This window comes from Pongo pygmaeus, chromosome 8, assembly GCF_028885625.2.
Source record: "Pongo pygmaeus isolate AG05252 chromosome 8, NHGRI_mPonPyg2-v2.0_pri, whole genome shotgun sequence".
Lineage (NCBI taxonomy): Eukaryota > Metazoa > Chordata > Mammalia > Primates > Hominidae > Pongo > Pongo pygmaeus.
Window position 1 is genome coordinate 104966595 of NC_072381.2, and position 21374 is coordinate 104987968.

The 21374-nt window shown below is 40.1% G+C and overlaps 2 protein-coding genes and 1 pseudogene across 3 annotated transcripts in view; 1 reads left to right on the top strand and 2 right to left on the bottom strand.

Annotated features, from left to right (window-relative positions):
• Nucleotides 1–21374, top strand: part of ENTPD7 (ectonucleoside triphosphate diphosphohydrolase 7) — a 48011-nt gene that overhangs the window by 23750 nt on the left and 2887 nt on the right. For both annotated transcript variants that reach the window (XM_054503560.2, XM_054503561.2), the window contains exons 6-12: nt 2933–3036; nt 5815–5871; nt 8488–8621; nt 13064–13230; nt 15648–15972; nt 18071–18156; nt 19625–19786. In XM_054503560.2, the coding sequence (XP_054359535.1) occupies nt 2933–3036; nt 5815–5871; nt 8488–8621; nt 13064–13230; nt 15648–15972; nt 18071–18156; nt 19625–19786 (1035 nt within the window). The remainder of the gene's footprint in view (nt 1–2932; nt 3037–5814; nt 5872–8487; nt 8622–13063; nt 13231–15647; nt 15973–18070; nt 18157–19624; nt 19787–21374) is intronic.
• LOC129045182 (cytochrome c oxidase assembly protein COX15 homolog) overlaps nt 12020–21374 on the bottom strand; it is a 37278-nt gene continuing 27923 nt past the window's right edge. The window contains exon 9 of the mRNA XM_054503564.2: nt 12020–13650. Within this exon, the coding sequence (XP_054359539.1) occupies nt 13585–13650 (66 nt within the window). The 3' untranslated portion in view covers nt 12020–13584. The remainder of the gene's footprint in view (nt 13651–21374) is intronic.
• On the bottom strand, nt 13662–15649 carry LOC129045185 (receptor-binding cancer antigen expressed on SiSo cells-like; annotated as a pseudogene).

Below are 21374 nucleotides of genomic sequence, written 5' to 3' on the forward strand. Positions count from 1 at the left end.
AAGCTGACTTGGAGGTTAAAAAGGCAGAATTGACCAGCTGAGCTGGGCAGAGGAACCCACTTGGTAGTTTGGCTACCTTTAGTGTGTTAGGAGCAAAGGAGATTGTTGCCTCACCTCCTGGCACTGTTCGGTATTACCTCTGTCAAAGAAGTTTCCATCCAAACAAAACTCACTGTGTAGCTCCACCTTTTTGTCTAAGATGTTAGTTGTCAATGTGGAAACTCTGAATATTAATATTTATTGTATCTAAAGAATTTTTAAAGAAATTTGCCTTTTTTTCTCTTTCAACTTGTTTTCTGGTCACCTCTTTAAATAATACATACATCTGTTCTAGGCTTATAAAATTATTGCTGCCTCTAAGTCCAAGCTAGTTGTTGGCATAAATGTGACTATCAGTATAAGAACCTGTTGTATGATTAATGGTTTGCTAATTTATTAGCATTTGTAAGCAGATTCAAAATAGGGTTGAATCATTTAGACTATATTTTGAATTTATTAGCATTTGGTTTTATTTCTTTGCCAAAGGCCTGGACTAACAGAATTTTTTCTACCTCCCTTTTATTTTGCAGTTAAAAAAAATCCCTTAAAAATTACAACATAATACAAGGTGGTGTTTAATAAAATAATAATTTTTATTTTAGGAAATTTCACGTGTATAAAAGTAAAGAGAACAGTGCAGTAAATCCCCATTTACCCACCACCCAGCTTTAACAATTATCAACAATTTGCCATTTTAAAGGCATTTTAAATAAATAAACTATATTGAATTTTAGAAAATGAAAGCTTTATCCTGTCACTATGTATACATGAAGAATGACTTGGGTTTTTGTTTTTTTAGCATAAATGGAATCACATTATACATACTGTTTTGTAAAACGTATTGGACATCTTTTATCTTTTCATGTCTATACATGTAGATATAAGTAGACTTCATTTCTTTTAACATCTGTATAGTATTACATTGCATGGCTGTGCCATAAATTATTTAACCAATCCCTATGGTATGGTATTTCCAGTTTTTCATTGTTATAAATAATTTTCATTGTTACAAATAATGCTGCAGTATTTCTCTTTTTTACTTTATTGTCTGATGATTTCCTTGGAATTAATTTCTAAAAGTATAACAGGTGGATCAAAGGTTAAACACATTGAAACATTTTGAAACATGGTCCTGGATTGCCCTTTAGAAAGGTTGTACTAGTAATTTATTTGTTTATTTATTGGAGATGGAGTCTCCCTCTATTGCCCAGGCTGGAGTGCAGTGGCATGATCTCGGCTCACTGCAACCTTCACCTCCCGGGTTCAAGCGATTCTCCTGCCTCAGCCTCCCGAGTGGGCTTACAGGTGTCTGTCACCATGCCTGGCTTTTTGTATTTTTAGTAGAGACGGGGTTTCACCATATTGGCCAGACTGGTCTCAAAATCCTGACCTCAGGTTATCCACGTGCCTCAGCCTCCCAAAGTGCTGGGATTACAGGCATGATCCACTGCACCCAGCCTGTACTAGTAATTTGCATAACTAACAGCAACATATGTTGGTGCCCATTCTTCCATATCATTGCCAAAACCAGCGAACCCTCTCTTTGAGGCGTTTAGAAGCATATCCAATAGGGACAGAAGAATACCCCTTCTTGATCCCCATTTGAGATTCTTATTTCAAGAATTTAATATGTATCACAATGAACTTTTTAAGAAACTATACTTGACATTATATTGGAAGATTATTACTTCAAATATAGATCTTCACTTTGAAGTGCTAACAACATTCTTCATCAAGTAGTACTGACAACTGTCTGAGCCAGCAGAATATTTTTGTAATGAATATTTTTTAATCCAAGATAACTTGTCTTATTTTAACTAACATTTTCTCTAGATTCATATTATTACTTCTAGCTTTGTTTCTTTGCTTTCCTTTGCTTGATAATATTGATTACATGCTTAAAATGTTAGAGGAAAGACAACCCTATAGATATGAAGTTTCAAATGTTTTCCCCAAATTGGAAATGTTGTTATGCCCTCTGGATTTTGATCCTGATCTAGGGTTTTCAAATGGTAAGATTTTTACAATGAAAAAAAAATCAACCCTTGAAATATGGAAAAGGAGATTAAAAAGTTAATTGTGGCTGGATGAGGTGGCTCACGCCTGTAATCCCAGCACTTTGGGAGGCCGAGGCAGGTGAATCACCTGAGGTCAGGGGTTCGAGACCAGCCTGACCAACATGGTAAAACCCCGTCTCTACTAAAAATACAAAATTAGCCAGGTGTGGTGGTACATGCCTGTAATCCCAGCTACTTGGGAGGCTGAGGCAGGAGAATCACTTGAACCTGGGAGGCAGAGGTTGCAGTGAGCCGAGATCACGCCATTGCACTCCAGCTTGGGCAACAAGAGTGAAACTCCATCTCAAAAAAAGTTAATTGTTAGCTTATGTAAAGGATTATATTAAAACTTGTGGAACCAACCGTACATCTTGTGTGGTAATGTGAAGCATTGTTTCTATGTTGTGTAAGATTTGAGGATGAGATTGTGTTCCTTAATTTAACATCTTTGTTTTACAGTAGTGAGGAATAATGTAATTACATCAATTTTATAGATTATGCAACTTGGCTGCAGTTTCCTGTGGCTTGTTTGTACTCAGCCTGTGAGAGTCATAGAACCATAGTCTCATAACCTCATCTTTTAACAGTCTTTGAATAATAACGTCATATAAGGGGAAGGTATTACTATTACCATGTTGCCTTTTAGGTAGGAGGCTATACCTGGAGGCAGTTTAAACTTTTAAAATCAAAGGCGGTACCAAAAAGAAGCAGGGCTGGACAAGTAGATGAGGTAGGTGAACAGTGAGGTCATGACAAGGCTAAGTAGGACAAGTTGAGGCAGTTTATAAGAAGAGAGTTTAGTGACTAACTTTGGGATTTTTTGTTCTTTCTTGCAGGAAGCAGTTGGCTATCTTGGCTGACCTAGTGAAAGATTTACCACTGGAGTTTGACTTCCTCTTTTCACAGTCTCAAGCAGAAGTGATCTCTGGGAAGCAGGAAGGTACTGGGCCTTAAGGGGTGTAGCTGGTACACCTCTAAGCCAACCATGGCACAGCCTCTCTAACGGGTGTTTAGAATTATTCTATATATCTGATTTTAATTTTTCTGCCAATAATTTTCTTGATTCTGCTACATAGTTGATTTGATTATTTGCATATTTTGCATTGGCATCTGTTTTAGAATGCTGGTTCTGGAAGTCAAAAATGTATATCTCTTTTTAACTTAGTGCTAAGCACTATGTTTATAAGAATGTATTAGTATTTAATGATTTCAGTTGGATATTTGGTTAGCTAACTATACTTTTGAAAACATATATAGTTCTAGGAGTTGTACTGAGTTTGTCAAAGTCAAATGTAAGGTAAATTATTAAAGTAAGGAGAAACTTTGATTTCGAGGGATGATCAGAATGAGTTACTTTTGTTTTGTTATGCCTTCATTGCAATTACTATGCAGTATTGATAATTCCCTGGAATCTCACACTATTGGGTTTGTACTTTTAGAGTGAATATGTGTTCTCATGCAGCCAAATGTGGCCAGTTTGATGAATTCTATTTCCATTTCTTATAAACGAGAAGGAGATCTTATATGTCTTCTAATTGCAGCATATACATGGGAAAAGATTTACCTTTTAAAATTTCAGTATTGCATTTTTCAGTTGTAAAATTTCTATTTCGATCTTCTTAATATTCTATTTCTTTTCTTTTTCTTTGCTGAGACCTTCTATCTTTCCATCATTGTACGACTGCTCATATTTCTTGGGTATATGGTTGCTCTAATATCTTTGATAATTCCAATATATGTGTCATCTCAGAGTTGGCATCTTTTGATTGTCTTTTCTCTTATGAGTTGAGATTTTCCTGGTTCTTTGTATGCCAAGTATTTTTATATTCCATCCTGGTCATTTTGAATATTACATTATGAGACTCCGGGTCCTGTTTAAATCAAAGAGAACTTTTGTTTGTTTGTTTTAGGAGGCAGTTGATCTCAAGTTCTGACCTGCTTTCTGTAGGCTGTGATTCTTTTTTTTTTTTTTTTTTTGAGACAGAGTTGCACTCTTGTTACCAACGCTGAGTGCAATGGTGCGATCTCTGCTCACTGCAATCTCCGCCTCCTGGGTTCAAGCGATTCTCCTGCCTCAGCCTCCCAAGTAGCTTGGATTACAGGCATGCACTACCACGCCTGGCTAATTTTGTCTTTTTAGTAGAGACAGGGTTTCACCATGTTGGTCAGGCTGGTCTCAAACTCCTGACCTCGTGATTCGCCCGCCTCAGCCTCCCAAAGTGCTAGGATAATAGGCGTGAGCCACTGTGGCCGGCCCGTGATTCTATTAGTTCATTTTTCTTTACTTTCTTTCTTTTTTTTTTTTTTGAGACAGAGTCTTGCTCTGTCATCCAGGCTGGAGTGCAGTGTCGTGGTCTCAGCGCACTGCAACCTCCACTCCCTGGTTCAAGCGATTCTCCTGCCTCAGCCTCCCGAGTGGCTGGGACTACAGGCATGTGCCACCACGCCTGGCTAATTTTTTGTATTTTTAGTAGAGACGGAGTTTCACTGTGTTAATCAGGATGCTTTCGATCTCCTGACCTCATGATCCACCTGCCTCGGCCTCCCAAAGTGCTGGAATTACAGGTGTGAGCCACTGTGCCTGGCCTATTAGTTCATTTTTCAAAGCCTTGGCCACTGCTATTTGGATTTGTCTTGTGTGTCAGCCAGTGGCTAATCTGGAACCTGGGCAGTGGCCTAGCCTGTAGTTCAGTTCTCAGAGCTGTTTGTATATTGTTTAGGGTCAGATCCATGTATTTGTAGCTTGGAGGTGAGCCCAGGGGTTCATACACAACTTTGCTCCCTACTGTCTGTGATCCCTCTGACACTTTCTGGTTCCTTGGAGCTCCCTTTCATGATCCTCCTGTCAGAATACCAGGGCTTTAATTTGCCCACTCTCTGCCATGCACTTCTCATGACTGCATCTGCATCCAGGGCCAAGCGGTGGGAGGACAGAGGGAGACAAAATAAACAATAGGATTTGTTTCACAGTCTTGAAGCTACAGCTTCTCTGGTCAGAGAAAAGAATTCAAAGCCCTCAGAGTTTTAGGTACCTGCTCAACTTCTACCTCTGTTGCCTGAGGTTAGAGAGAACAAAATAAGAAAAAAAAAAAAAGAAAAAAAAAAGCAGGAGATTTCCCTTATTTTCTCTGAACTTTTGGCATTCCTTTTTCTGTTCTTTGGACAAGAAAATGAGTTGAAGTTCCTCTGTTCACACCTGGTGTTTACTTTCATGTTTCAAGCTGCTCTTAAGTCTAGACCAGGTAATATCTGAGGGGGAAAAAATGGGATACTCACTACTGGCTTGGTGGTAGTTTAAACCCTGGTCTCTTTCCTGGTGTGCTCATTATCATTTACTTTCAGAGTTTCCAGAAAGCTGCTCCATGCATTCTATCTAGTTTATATTTGTATTCAGTGGGGAGACAAGATTGCCCAGAACTAGAACTCCAAGATTTACATTTTTTCTTTTTTTTCGATATCTTCGTGACATTCAGATGATTTCTATTTCTTAAACATTTGTTATACAATTAATTTCTATTCATTGAGGAAATTTAGAAGATGCAAATAATTTTAAAAGGGAAAAAATCACAAGATGAAAGATTTGAGATTCCTACATTGAGAGTAGGGAATAAAATACTATGATTACCAAGAAAAATAGGAAAGAGAAGCCCTAAGGGAGAGGTGTATACATGGCATAGCAGTAGAGAATTAAGTGAGGGCTTTTCTATTTCTTACTTAGGGGTTTATGCATGGATTGGAATCAACTTTGTTTTGGGAAGATTCGACCACGAGGATGGTGAGTAATATTGTCTTTTTATGACAATTTACCTAAGGGCTGAAGATTTAAGTTATAACCTATCAGTAGCATGTAAATGCAAATTTTGAGTTGTTTTTCTTTTTTCAAACATAAGATGCTTCATTTTCCAGTCCTAATTTGCTTTATTTCTTTTTAACTTTTTAATATGGAAAGTTTCAAACATTCACAAAAGTAGAATAATAAAATGAACCTCCATGGACCCATTACCCAGGCTCAATATTTACTAATGTTTTGCCATTTCTCCCCCATATCCCCCCATGTATTAAAGGTTTTTTTTTCTCCTTGAATGTTTTAAAAAGCAAACCCCAGATGTGTAATTCTTATTATCACGTATGTCAGTATGTATCTACAACAGATAAGGGGTTTCAAAATGAACAAAAAATATATCCATAATGCCATTTTTAAACAATAGAATTAACAATTTCTAATATCATACGATACCCATCTAATACCCTACCCAGGTATAGATTTTCCTGATTTTCTCAAGAATGTTTATTTGTAGTGGGCTTGTTCAAATCAGAATCTGAACAAGGGTCATGCATTGCATTTGATTAATATGTCTCTTTAGTCTCTTTTAATCTATAATGGTTAACCTTACCACCTCACTCCCCTGCCTTTAAAAGCAAGAAAAAATTGGATCACCTGGTAGAAAGAATTTGCCACATGCTGGATTTGATTGACTGCATCTTTGTGGGGTTAACATGTTTTCTTTAACATGTTTCTGATCCCCTCATATGTCCTTTAAACTGGAGGTCAGATATAGATGTTTGATTAGACTCAGATTCAATTCCATCTGCAAGACTAAATCATAGAAGGCGCTGTGTGTTTTCCACTACTCACATCAGGAGTTTTGTAATGTCTGGTTGACTCACTTTTTGTCATGCTCAGACTGATCAGGTATTGAGGGTTCAAGTATTAGATCAGCCTGATCTAATTTAGTATTAAAATTCCTTATCTGCCTTTCACGGAATGGTTGTAATAGCCAATTGTGATCATTGCTTAGACATGTTTTTCATTAGAGATTGCAAAATGGTGATATTTCTAATTCTGTCATTCCTTCTGCATTTAACAGCTAGAATTTTTATGTAATGAACTTTTCTTGATCAACTCTTTGGTTACCCTGACATATAGTTCTTATGGGAAAGACAGAATAAATCCTTGATTCTTTTTATTTGTCACATTTCTGAATAATGAGTTGGTGTCTAGCAACTTCCAAAGGTAACCAGTGGAAAAAAAGTTTTAATTATTATTATGAACTCATGGATTTTAATATATTAGATGCATTAGAGCCCATTACATTATTACTATTTTTAGGAGCATCTTTAGGTTGGCTCCCGTATCCTTTTAATATGACCCCAATACTCTTTTATATTCCCCTTGCTATCTGGTACAGCAATGTATACCAGGGTCATCTTGTATACTTTCTACCCTAGACCTGGCATTGGCCTGTTTTTAAAAGAGCCCTGGTTTCTATTAGTAAAAGATGGTATTTAGAGATTATTTATCCAGATACCACAGGTGGTCATTACTCCTGGGATATCATTGCTTCTAGGCCTTTCAGTGAACAGAGCTGGGAAATATGTACTTTTTAGAAAGAGAAAAATAAATCATGAGTTCATAGTCATATTTCTGACTCATATGTAAGATTATAGGGTGCTATTAATTTATTTGATTTTTATACCTATATCCTTTTTGTTCTGTTACGCTGAATCTTTTTTCCTAAAGATATCGACATAAACATTTATTTGTTTTATTCCACAATATATTTCATAATTTTTTTTTTTTTTGAGACGGAATCTTGCTCTGTCACCCAGGCTGGAGTGCAGTGGCGCGATCTTGGCTCACTACAACCTCCGCCTGTCGGGTTCAAGCGATTCTCCTGCCTCAGCCCCCTGAGTAGTTGGGATTACAGGTGCGCAGCACCATGCCCGGCTAACTTTTGTGTTTTAGTAGAGACAGGGCTTCACCATGTTGGTCAGGCTGGTCTCGAACTCCTGACCTTGTGATCTGCCTGCCTCGGTCTCCCTTCATAATTTTTAAATAATAAAACCAATAATATTGTTAACAAGACTACTGGGATGTAGCTTAAGGTATTTCTTTTGTCCTTAGGCTATATCCTACTAGGGATATAGTCATGTTTAAGTAATTTGCAATAATTATTCTTTGTGTAATATACAGTTGATTCAGTTAGTATACTTGTTTGCTTTCCTTTTTTTTATTTTGAGACAGATTCTCTGTCACTGATGCTAGAGTTTAGTGGTGCGATAATAGCTCACTGCAGCCTCAAACTCTTGGGCACAAATGATCCTCTGGCCTCAGCCTCCTGAGTAGCTGGGACTACAGGTGTGCACCACCATGCCCAGCTAATTAAAAAAAAAATTTTTTTATGAGAGTGTCTCACTATGTTGCCCAGGCTGGTCTTGAACTCCTCGGCTCACATAGTCCTCCCACCTTGGCCTCCCAATGTGCTGGAATTACAGGTGTGAGCCATGGCACCTGCCTGCTTTCAAATTTTTAGGGATTGCTGTTTTCGGGGTTTTTTCTTAATTTTGTTTTTTAATTACTAGAGACTTTTTGTTCTGTTATTTATTTCAGAATCAGATGCTGAGGCTACCCAGGAATTGGCAGCAGGACGGAGAAGGACAGTAGGGATACTGGATATGGGAGGAGCCTCTCTCCAAATTGCTTATGAAGTTCCTACCTCAACCTCTGTCCTTCCTGCAAAGCAGGTACTTTACCTTTCAGGGAAATTTAGTTGCTAGGAATGCTAGTATTTGAGAAGGAAGGACATTGTCTTTGGACTTAGACCAACCTGCCTGGCTCTAAATATTTGTTCAGATACTTGCTAGCTTGCGTTATCTTGAGTAGGTTACGTTTCTGAGCCTCAGCTTCCTCCTGTGTGAAAAAGGGATAATAATAGTATCTACCTCATAAAGTTATGAGGATGAAATAATACCATGTTTGTAAAGCATTTAGCAAACTGTCCAGCATAAGTGTTCGATGCATTTTAACAATTATACTATACTAGGTATCTCCTGCGATTGCTGAGGATAAACATGATAATGCATTTACATTCTGGAGCACAGTATTTGATACATATCTATTGTTCAATAAATGTTATTCCCTTTCCCCTTACTGATGATTCCATTCTGGGCCTTCTAATAATCCTTACCCCACTAGAATGTAAAGAATGTATTTTGAGGGAGAAGTTTCATCCTACACAGACACTTTTTGTATACCCATTATGTACACCTATTATATATACCCATTATGTGCAAGGAATAGACAATATTATATACAAGGAATAGACATGTTAGTTACACTGTCCCTAAAAACTTATAATTTATCTGTCAGTGGAGACAGCTTGTGATATCAGGGAGACTGTAGCAGTGCTTAACTTGATCTAAACCAGGGCTTCTCATCGTTGACACTCCTGACATTTTGGGTCAGATAATTCTTTGTCATCAGGGGTTATCCCATGCATCATATGATATCTCTTGCCTCTACCAGATGTCAGTAACAACTCTCCCCCTTCCAGTTGTGACAATCAAATTGTCTCCAGACATGGCCAGATGTGTGGGGCAGAGTGGAAATTGCCCATCATTAAGACCATCTGGTTTAAACAGAGAGCTGTGGCAATATGGGGACTGGCAGGGCCAACTCGGTTTGCAAAGTTGAATGGGAGCCATTCAGGCTTCATGGAAGGTAAAGTATTTACCTGGGCCTTGGATGAGAGTAGGTTTTTTTTGCAGAGTGGAGGCTGAGGGAAGGCCACCTGCATGGAGGGAACACTATGTACAAAGGCACAAAAAAAGCAGCACAGAGACCAGAATGTCCAGGGAATGATGAATAGCCTTTTGCAGTATAGGATTTTCAGGTGTGCTAGTAGTTAAGACTGGGAAGATAAGATGGAACTAAATCATGAGCAGTATTGAGTGCTATCATAGGGAGACTGGCTTTTATTTCCATAGATAGTGGAAAACCACCAAAGGTTTTTGAGTAAGGCAGTCACGTGGGCCTCGGTTTCATTTATAAAATAATTAAACTGTGAAGGTCCTTCTCAGCTCTGAATTTTGTGATGATGTTAATTGTGTGACTGTGATCTGATCTGTTTTTTGTAGTGAAAGAATTTTTGTGTCAGTAGGAGAAAGAATATAGGTCACGGAACCTTGAGTGAGAAGTAATAAAGGGCTGAGTTAGACAAAGTAAGTGGAAATGAAAGGGAGGGGACAGATTTCAGGGGATAGTTTGGAGTGAAAAACCAATGTAATTGAGCGATTGATTGTGGTAGTGTGAGTAGGGTGGGAGGATGGCCAGCAGTGCTGAGGATCTATCCTAGATAACCAGAAGACTAAGGAACCCAGTCACTGAGAGAAGAGCAACAGGGGTAAGGGCAGGGGTGATATTAAGCAAACAGTATTGTCCTGAGAGATCTGGATGAGAGCGTCTATCTGGTCTTCTAGTTCAGAAGTTGGAAAACTAATGACTTAAATTTTGGGTATACTGAATTTAAGATACCCAAGGAACATATGTGTGAGAATATCCACAGGACTGTTGGAAATGTGAGTTTAGCAGTCAGCAGAGAATTTCATGCTGGGGTTGGAAATGTGGGGGACTAACTAGGTTGTGATACTTTTTAGTCTATATTTGTTAGTATGTATTCAACAGGTAAAACGAAGGCATGGGTCTGATACTAAGAAATAGGTGACAAGTGGGAATGGGGCTTCAAGTCTTAAAGAAATGACTTGTGTGTGTGTGCAGATTTAGAAAGAAACACTGTTATGGAAAGCAACACTGGTACAGAATGCATACTTGCAAGCAACAAATTAGATTTACATATAGCAGGCCAGGCACGGTGGCTGACGCCTGTAATCCCAGCACTTTGGGAAGCCAAGGCGGGTGGATCACCTGAGGTCAGGAGTTTAGGACCAGTCTGGCCAACATGGTGAAACCCCGTCTCTACTAAAAATACAAAAATGAGCTGGGCAGGGTGGGCAGGCACCTCTAATCCCTGTTACTCAGGAGGCTGAGGCAGGAGAATCGCTTGAACCTGGGAGGCAGAAGTTGCAGTGAGCCGCGATCACACCACTGCACTCCAGCCTGGGTGACAGAGTGAGACCCCATCTCAAAAAAAAAAAAAAAAAAGTAATTACACATAGCAATATAATGGCTCTTCAAGATGAATCTTAGTGCTTGGTAAAAATGAAAGAAACTATGAGACAATGGCATTTAAAACATTTTAAATAATCCTGAATGCCTAATATATTTTCTTGTACAACTCACAAAGTTATGTACATTCACAAAGTTGTGCAGCCACCACTATTAAATTCCAGAACATTTCATCACCCCAAAAAGAAACCCTATATTCACTCCCCACTCATTTCCCATTAGCAGTCACTCCTCATTCTCTCCTCTCCCTACCCCTGACAACCATTCATCTACTTTCTCTCTCCAGTGGATTTGCCTATTCCGGACATTTGGTATAAATAAAATCATACAATATGTGGTGTTTTACATCTGGCTTCTTTTATTTAGCAAAATGTTTTCAAGGTTCAGCCATCTCGTGGTATGGGTATTTCATTCCTATTTATGGCTGAACAACATTCCATTGTATGACCAACCATGCTGTATTTTGTTTATCCATTTATCAGCTGATGAACATTTCAGTGGTTTTCCCTTTTTGGCTATTATGCATAGTGCTGCTGTGAACATTCATATACACATTTTTCTATATACATAAGTTTTGTTTTGTTTTGTTTTGTTTTTTGAGATGGGGTTTCGCTCTTGTCACTCAGGCTGGAGTGCCATGGCACGATCTCGGCTCACTGCAACCTCTGCCTCCCAGGTTCAAGCGATTCTCCTGCCTCAGCCTCCTGAGTAGCTGGGATTACAGGCACCCACCACCATGCCCGGCTAATTTTTGTATTTTTAGTAGAGACGGAGTTCCAACATGTTGGCCAGGCTGGTCTCAAACTCCTGGCCTCAAGTGATCCACCCTCCTTGGCCTCCCAAAGTGCTGGGATTATAGGCATGAGCCACCATGCCCAGCCCAGCTTTTGGATCTCTTGGTATATACCTTGGAGTGAAATTGCAGAGCACAATGGCATTTTCACAAATTAAAAAGAAATACATTCAAAACAAGAATCCTCATTTTATAATAACACATATATACAAAAATTATACATAACACATTAGAATGGTTGCCCATGGCAGAGAGTGGGAATGAGAGTAAGTATGAAGATAAAAGGGAATAAATAAATAAAGCAAAAGAGAGGCTTTGCCATGATAATGTGGGATGAGCTGAGGAATATGATTAATTCAGCCTTGAGGTTCAAGAAAAAAATATAGCACCTTTTCATTGGAGGTACAATAAAATTGAACTTTCCCAATCCCCAAACCTGTCACAAGGAACCTTAGGGCTTCTTGGATAATTTTAGAAAAGGCCACAGAACCGGGCACAGTGGCTCACGCCTGTAATCCCAGCACTTTGGGAGGCTGAGAAGGGCTGATCATGAGGTCAAGAGATCGAGAACATCCTGGCCAACATGGTGAAACCCGTCTCCACTAAAAATACAAAAATTAGCTGGGCATGGTGGCACGCGCCTGTAGTCCCAGCTACTCAGGAGGCTCAGGCAGGAGAATTGCTTGAACCTAGGAGGCGGAGGTTGCAGTGAGCCGAGACCGTGCCACTGCACTCCAGCCTGGTGACACAGTGTGACTCTGTCTCAAAAAAAAAAAAAAAAAGAAAGAAAAGAAAAAGAAAAGGCCACAGAATAGATCTTATGATGATCCACAGAATTCCTTAAATTTATTTTTATTAAAGGATTTTTTCCTATTAAAATAACACATTCCCATTGTGGGGAATTGGAAAATACAGAAAAATACATGTGAGAAAATATCTGTAGTAATTCTACCTCCTATATAACTACAGATAGTGTTTTGGGTTTCTAATTTCATATTTAGTTTTTAATTTAGTGTCTAATTTGTACCTTTTAGTGCAGTCTTGTCATTTTGTGTCTTTGTTTAAAATAATGCTATGAGGATGAAAGAATGCTTAAGATGTTTTAAAGAGTAGTCATAGAAATGAAGCCTGGTGTATTAGCAATGTCATAGCTTTCTAGAAGGCAACCAAAACTAAAATTCCCTTTTTTCTCTTGGTATTGTATTATAGGAAGAAGCTGCCAAGATCCTGCTGGCTGAGTTCAACCTGGGCTGTGATGTGCAACACACTGAACACGTGTACAGGGTTTATGTCACAACTTTTCTGGGTTTCGGAGGCAACTTTGCCCGGCAGCGCTACGAAGACCTCGTTCTGAATGAAACTCTTAACAAAAACAGGTACATTTGACATGGGATCTGAGTTTCTGAAATATAATGTCAAGCTGCAGATATTAGGGAGAAATATTCGCATCCTCCTAAGACAGATAAGTCCCTGCTTCCTCCTTCTTTCTGACTACCCCTGCCAATGGGGTAGCATCTCTTAAAGACCTCTATTAGCAGTCCCACTCTGGGTGGAGGGTACATTCTGATCTTTGTTATTAGGTCTCATAAAGTACAGTAGCTTATTGTGATCTCTTGCTGTTTCCCATATTCAGAACTGACATCATGGGAAAAGGGAGATGAATTAAATTGCCAATTTAAAATGTACAATATATAGTATAGCTGCTAGCAGTTCCTTCTGCATGGAAGTGTTCAAGACATGTTTGTTGAATTACAGTGCAGTTGCATCTTTTGTGGGAGTTCAGTTCTGTAGTATGTCTAAAAGATAAAAAGCAAGCATAGTTAAAATTAACTTTTAAAATGGTCTCTCATCAAATTCAGAATAGTCAGTTTTTCCTTTAGCATTGGACAGATCACAGATTCTTCATTTGAGTACCAGATGAAGTAGTTAGACCATAATGTACAAACAGTGGTGGGATTTCTTGTTTCTTTTTTGTTTTTTAAGTTTGTAGAATTATTTATTTTATCATTAAGCACATTGAAGGAAAGCATAAGAGAAAGCAGAGTTCTTTTCCATCATTAAATTTACACAAAATTCTGGAATGAAACCAGTGTAATTGGGTGATTGATTGTGGTGGCGTAGGTAGGGCAGGGAGGATGGCCAGCAGTGCTGAGGGTCTAGCCTAGGTAACCAGAAGGGTGAGAAACCCAGTCACTGAGAGAAGGACCACAGATGAAAGGGCAGGGCTGATCCTAAGCAAACAACACACTTACCTACGTATACTTAACCATTTAGCTATGAACACTAGCTTGAAGAGGTACTGGTATATCCCGTTTGTAATAATTTATCCACAGCAATCAATTATCTTATATTGACAGCATGTTGAAGAAAATATTGTCCCATAAGTCTATTTTGTTTTTGTAAGTCTTAGTCTCTAGGAGTTCAAGGTGCTTTGGGAGAATCCTGGTGCCCTGGATGATTGACTAATGCATTAAAACCAAGTGGTGTGTTTGTATTCTGAAAGTACTCCTAAATCTATACAAACATTGCTTGGGTTTAGGTGCTCAGATGTCTCCTGCAGGCACTATGATGTTTGAAGATCATTTGTTGTGAAAGTTTCACACCAGTTTTGGTTTTCCTTCTTCATTAGCTGCTGTGCTTCCTTTTCCATTTTCTTCTTTTGTTGTTCTACTCCTTTCTTTTCTGTCTGATGTTTTCTGCTGCCTCCACACTACTTCTTGCCAGACTGCATCTTCTTCTTCCCATGTGTTAGTATTTGCTTGCCAAGTAGCTAAGTCACCTACTTCAGGTGACTGATGAATAAAAGGCATATCTTGTGTAGCTGCCAGTCTACTAACCTGTTTCCTGAGATAGCAAAATGATCATTGTCTCTTCTCAATAACAATTTTCTGAGTTTTCCTTACAGTTGGTGTCACATCCTTAAAATAGTCGGTTCCAGTTGTTGTAAAGTGTTCGGTTGCACTGCCTCATTCCATTCTCACCCTCGGTCTTTACACTTGCGGGTGCATCCTCATTCTAAGAAGTCCACTCTTCAACATCTGTCTGTTTAGGAACTGATGAATAATTAACTGCAATTGGCAAAGTTACTTGGACCCAACTTAATTTCTGTCCTTGGACAGATCTTCATACTTATCCTTTTGAGGAATGAGAATACGGTTGCTAGGCAAGTATAAACTCGAAATAACTGGACCTGTGTTATGGCCATGGTGGGAATCAAAGCTTTGCAGTCTTCTCCCCACTCAGAGGCTCCAGGCTCTGCAAGTGGCTTCCTGGAGCTGGTGCTGTGCCTGTTCTGTTCCAGCACTGCTCATTCAGAGGCAGGCATGGGCTCCATCACCATTGCCAGCCATTGCACATGGGCCACTGCCATGGTCTGCTCTTCAGGAATCTCTCCCCACAGCCCTTCCCACCTCACCCGCTACCAGTTGTATTTTTAGACATTAGAACCACACTCCGCACGATAAGGTCCTTGCACTTTTAGGAGGTATGTGGGAATGAAGACCAGATGGAGAACAGCAGATTCACATCTCCAATTTCACTACAGACTAGGAAATACACATGTTGACTAAAACGTCGAACAGAATTGATCACCATATTCCTCTCTTTTTTTTCTAAATTTAACTTGCTGAAGTTAAATGTTTATGTGATGAAATTGCACTCCATCCTCGTTTCTAGAGATATCATGAAAACCAGTAGCAAGGTATTTCTGATGCACATTGTGTTTCTTAGACTAGGTTGAATACAGGCATGACGTGTTTTTTTGTTTGTTTGTTTGTTTTTGTCATTGTGGCAGATTGCTGGGTCAGAAGACAGGTCTGAGTCCCGACAATCCATTTCTGGATCCCTGCCTGCCAGTGGGACTCACAGATGTGGTGGAGAGGAACAGCCAAGTCTTGCATGTCCGAGGAAGAGGAGACTGGGTGTCTTGTAGGGCAATGCTGAGCCCCCTCTTGGCTCGCTCCAACACCAGCCAGGCCTCACTCAATGGCATCTATCAATCGCCAATTGACTTCAACAACAGCGAGTTCTACGGCTTCTCTGAGTTTTTTTATTGTACAGAGGATGTGTTGCGCATTGGTGGCCGCTACCATGGGCCAACATTTGCCAAGGCTGCTCAGGTAAATTATTAATGATAAACATGGCTTATGCTGGCAGCAGCCATTTATTGAATGCCTCACTCTGTGCCAGCTGTTGTGCAAAGGGCTTTGCATACAGAATCTCACTTGTTCTTTGCAGGAGCCCTTTGAACCCTCATTTTACAGATGAGGAAGTGGACTCAGAGAACTTAAGGATCTAGCTATGCTGTACTGCCTTCTAATTAACTAAATTTAGTTTCCATGGATGTCATATCACCCAAATTATTACCCAGGTGTAAAATTTTTGTGTTGGCTAATGGTTTTTCTTCCAACTTTCCAATAGTCTTGTTTAATGTTTATGCCCAAGAAATGTCACCTCCAGTATTTTTCCTCTTGCTAGCTATTCTCTGTTGTAATGTGCTTTTGGAGATGATATCACCCAGAGGGGCAAGTCCATCTTTCTTTTGGTTTGAGGTATTAAGAGGCAGAGTGGTATGGGGTCCCTGGGAATATTAGATGTTGTAAAAAGCAATGATGATGGAAGTTTGTTTAGATTTAAAATAGAGGAGTAAAAATTCACTTTGAGCATATATAGGACTCAAGCATCATATTAAATCACTGGTACCTGGACAGATGAAAGTTTAGCCAGCTTTCTATCATTTTCTGCTTAATTTAGGGCCATCTCTTTGAATTGTTGTGTGTCTCTATCTTTTTCATCAGAGAAACTAATGGGAGAATCTGTCCTCATATTTCTTTTTTTTTTTTCTTGAGATGGGGTCTCGCTCTGTCGCCCAGGCTGGAGTGCAGTGGCACGATCTCAGCTCACTGCAACCTCTGCCTTCTGGGTTCAAGTGATTCTCCTGCCTCAGCCTCCCGAGTAGCTGGGATTACAGATGCCCACCACCATGCCTGGCTAATTTTTGTTATTTTAATAGAGATGGGGTTTTGCCATGTTGGCCAGGCTGGTTTGGAACTCCTGGCCTCAGGTGATCTGCCTGCCTTGGCCTCCCAAAGTGCTGAGATTACAGGCATGAGTCACCGCACCCAGCCTCTCCTCATATTTCCCTCCCTCCCTCCCTTCCTTCCTTCTTCCCTGCCTACCTTTCTCTTTCTTTCTTACAATTCTCTAGGGTTCTCTTAGTGTAAGGCTCCCAGCAGAATAATATCTGCAGTATCTGTACTATTCTGTTCCCAAAAGACAGTCCTTAAGAAATACTGTGGGACACCTGGTTTGTATTTGCTCCTTTCTCTCCAGCCTCCAGGAAGACCTTCATGCTCCCTTTTTTTCTGGAGCCCAGAGCTCCCTAACTATCCATGGCCTGACTCTTTCTCTTATCTCAAAACTTCTTCAAATTCTATTCCCTTGAACACCAAAAGGCTCAAGTTATTGGGCTTAACATATTATCTTTTCCAGGTAAAACAACAATTTTTTTCCCTTACCTTTTTAACTTTGACTCAAACGTTATCTTCCCAGAGCCACCTTCTGGGACCACTCTATCCAAAATGACAACACTCCCCATATTACCTGTTGCCCTTTCCTGCTTTATTTTTCCCTGAGCATTTATGTTATCCAACGTACCGTGTGTGTGTGTGTGTGTGTGTGTGTGTTTATTGTCTGTCTCCTACCACTAGAATGTAAGCTTCCTGAGGACAGGAATTATTGTCTGTTTTATTTACTGCATGATTCCCTGGCATCTAGAACAGCACCTGGCACATAGCAGACATTCAGTAAATGTTAGTTTACTGAACAAACCAAAAGGAATGATTATTTTGGTGAGAGGGAGGCCAATGACAGGTTTCTAACCATCCTCTTCCATCTGCTCTCCCTGCTCATGTCAGTCCTATGTGGAGTAGAATGAAGCTATCTTTGGCTTTTGACGTTGCTATTTGTTAGTCCTAACCTCAGCCCCTCTGAAGCCTAAGAGGCTCAGAAGCCACATCAAGCTGGCTTGGTGCTAGACATGGGATGACGGGAATAAACAGGTATGGCGCAGTGTTTAGTGAATGAATACGCCATTTCTGTTTTCCTTTGTCAGCTGGTAGCCCACAAGTAACTTTAGAAATGGAACAGCTGTGACTGTGGGGAAGGTAGAGTTTGCCTCCAAATTCATGTTGCACTATTTCTCTGTGGTTGATCCAGGATTACTGTGGCATGGCTTGGTCGGTACTAACTCAGAGATTCAAGAATGGCCTCTTTTCATCACATGCAGATGAGCATCGACTCAAGTAAGTTACTTCCCTTTCCTCCTTAGATGTGGCCTTAAAATCTAGATGGCAGATTATAATGGAGAGAGAGTGAGCAATAATGCAGATTAGATTTCATGTTGAGGGAACATTTGATTATTCCAGACTTGATTTTCTGAGGGATAGGGGCCAAAATAGTGAGCCTATTATAGCAAAGCCAGAAGAAATCAGTGGTTACCAAACAGAGTTCTCATCAAGTGATTTGACAACAAAAGTGATTGTTTTTTTTTTTTTTTTTTGAGACAGAATCTCACTTTGTCACCCAGGCTGGAGTGCAGTCGCACGATCTTAGCTCACTGCAACCTCCGCCTCCTGGGTTCCAGCAATTCTCCTGCCCCAGCCCCCCAAGTAGCTGGGACTATAGGCATGTGCCACCATGCCTGGCCAATTTTTGTATTTTTTTGTAAAGACAGGGTTTCACAATGTTGCCAGGCTGGTCTTGAACTCCTGAGCTCAAGTGATCCGCCTGCCTCGCCCTCCCAGAGTGCTAGGATTACAGGTATGAGCCACCAGGCCCGGCCAAAAGTGATTTTTTTTTTTTTAACTTTGTATTATAGATAATATCAAACATATAGAAAAGTAGAGAGAATAGCAACATAAACCCTCATGTAATTATCACACAGCTTCAACAAATAACATTTTGCCAGTATGGTTCATCGGTCCTTTCATTTTTAAATGTTTTAGTTAAAAATTGTTTAACATTGCCGGGCATGGTGGCTCACGCCTGTAATCCCAGTGCTTTGGGAGGCTGAGGTGGGTGGATCACCTGAGTTCAGGAGTTCAAGACCAGCCTGGCCAACATGGTGAAACCCCCTCTCCACTAAAAATACAAAAATTAGCAGGGTTTGGTGGCAGGTGCCTGTAATCCCAGCTACTTGGGAGGCTGAGGCAGGGAGAATTGCTTGAACCCAGGAGGTGGAGGTTGTAGTGAGCCGAGATTGCGCCACTGCACTCCAGTGTGGGCGACAGAGTGAGACTCTGTCTCAAAAAAAAAAAAAAAAAAAATTGTTTTAACATAAACAAAACTAGAATAGTGTAATCAACTCCTGTGTACCTGTCACCCTGCTTTCCTACTAACAGTTATCAGCTCCTGGCCCATCTTGTTTTTATCTGTTTTCCCATCCACAATCCCCCTTACTTCAACTGGGTTGTTTTGAAGCAAATCCCAAACATCATATAATTACATTTGTAGATATTTTAATATGCTCTCTGAAGATAGGGACTCCTAAAAAAAAGAAAAAGAAAAACACAGCCACAGTATCATTATTGCCTTTGTGGTAAACACAAGATAAGTAGGCTGACTTAGAAATAACCCACTTAGAGGTGAGGAAGGTGAAGTGGGAGGAGGTAGGTCTTTTAATAACTGTGGGAATACGGAGTGGCTTATTGCAAAGGAAAGTATTAGAATTCTTTTCTCTTTTTTTTAAATTTAATTATTTTTGTCACACAGATACCAGTGTTTTAAATCAGCTTGGATGTACCAAGTCTTACACGAAGGATTCCACTTTCCCTATGACTACCCAAACCTGCGGACAGCCCAGCTGGTGTATGACCGAGAGGTTCAGTGGACGCTGGGAGCCATTCTATATAAAACACGATTCTTACCACTCAGGTAAAGTAAGACTGACCAATCTGGTATCTTGAGCTCAGGATATCAGTTGATGCCTCAGAATCGGTTTCTTTCTTTTTTTTTTTTAACCGGCTTAGAATAGGTCTTAAGTGACCTTCCTACCCCCTCACAAAAACAAAAACTCCTTTACTTCCATGTGAGCCACCGTTACTACCAGGCATGCTCGAACAGAAAGAAGGTTGAGCATTACTGGTCTGGAGTCTCAGCTTTGCTGTTTCAGAAATCCAGCTTTATTTGTTTACTCACAACAAACCAGTCTTTAGGACTGAGCTCTTACTAATCACTTCCAAGATACTGACAAGCTAAAATGTCATTCTTGGGTTATCCTGGAAAACACATCTGACTAAAGAACAGGGGTAGGATGTCTAGAGCAATCTTTCATAACGTAGGGAGGCACTCCAGACATTGTGTCATTGACTTAGAAGGCTTTTTGGTGGGTCAGAATTAGAATAAAGGACGTGAGATGTTTTTAGTGGGGCTACTTTCATCAAACTCTGGTAGCCTGATGCCTTACCTTTATGTACTGTCAGATATTTGGGACAATTTGTAGGTACTCTGTACCCTGGACTATTTCAGATAAACTCAGATGAATTTTGTATCTTTGATGTCTGTTCCTCTAAACTCAATACCGTCAGGAGCCAGGCAGGTAACAGAAGTGAGGGAAGTGGGCTAGGTGGGGTTGCCCACAACTGCAGCGTGTATCCCAGTTAACGGGGCTGGTTACTGTCATGCACAAGCACTGTCCCAGCATTTGCCAGTTCTCATCTGTCCAGAAAAGTCAGAAATCCATATTTTTTATGAAGTCTTTCAGTTTAGAGATTCGCATTCTAGAAGAACACTGCAGGTCAAACCAGACAAAACTAGATCTGGATCTGGACCACTGAAGAGTGGCTTCTGTTCTAGCCAGGTGGACCATTACACTTGGTTTTCATATCGCCTTATTTTTATCAGACTGCAATACAGTTGATCAGGTAACAGCTTGATTTGGATATATCCTAGATCCTAAGGAAACATAGTACCTTTATTTTTTATTATTTTTTTGAGACAGGGTCTTGCTCTGTTGCCCAGGCTGAGTGTGGTGGCAGTGCCGTGTTCATAGCTCACTGCATTCTTGAACTCCTGGGCTCAAGTGATTCTCCTGCCTCAGCCTTCTGAGTAGCTGGGAGTACAGGTGCTCGCCACCATGCCCAGCTAATTTTTTGATTTTTCTTTTGCAGAGATGGGGTCTTGTTATGTTGACCAGGCTGGTTTTGAACTCCTGGCTTCAAGCAATTCTCCTGGCCTGGCCTCCCAAAGTGCTTTGATTACAAGCATGTGCCACTGCACTTGGCTGCATAGCAACTTTAAAAAACGGATTTAGACACACTCTGATTTCTTTATTGGATTCAAGGGATACCCTATTCTCATTAGTACTGTATTTATAAGCCATATTTTAAGACTTACGTTACAGGTGATCAATCTAGCCTTTCTGTTCATTTTTTCGGATTCAATTTCAAAGGCCTTCCCATCTTGGCTTAGATTCTGGAGGGTGTAAGCTTGGAGGTCCCTTCTGGAGGCCGTGGAAAGGAAG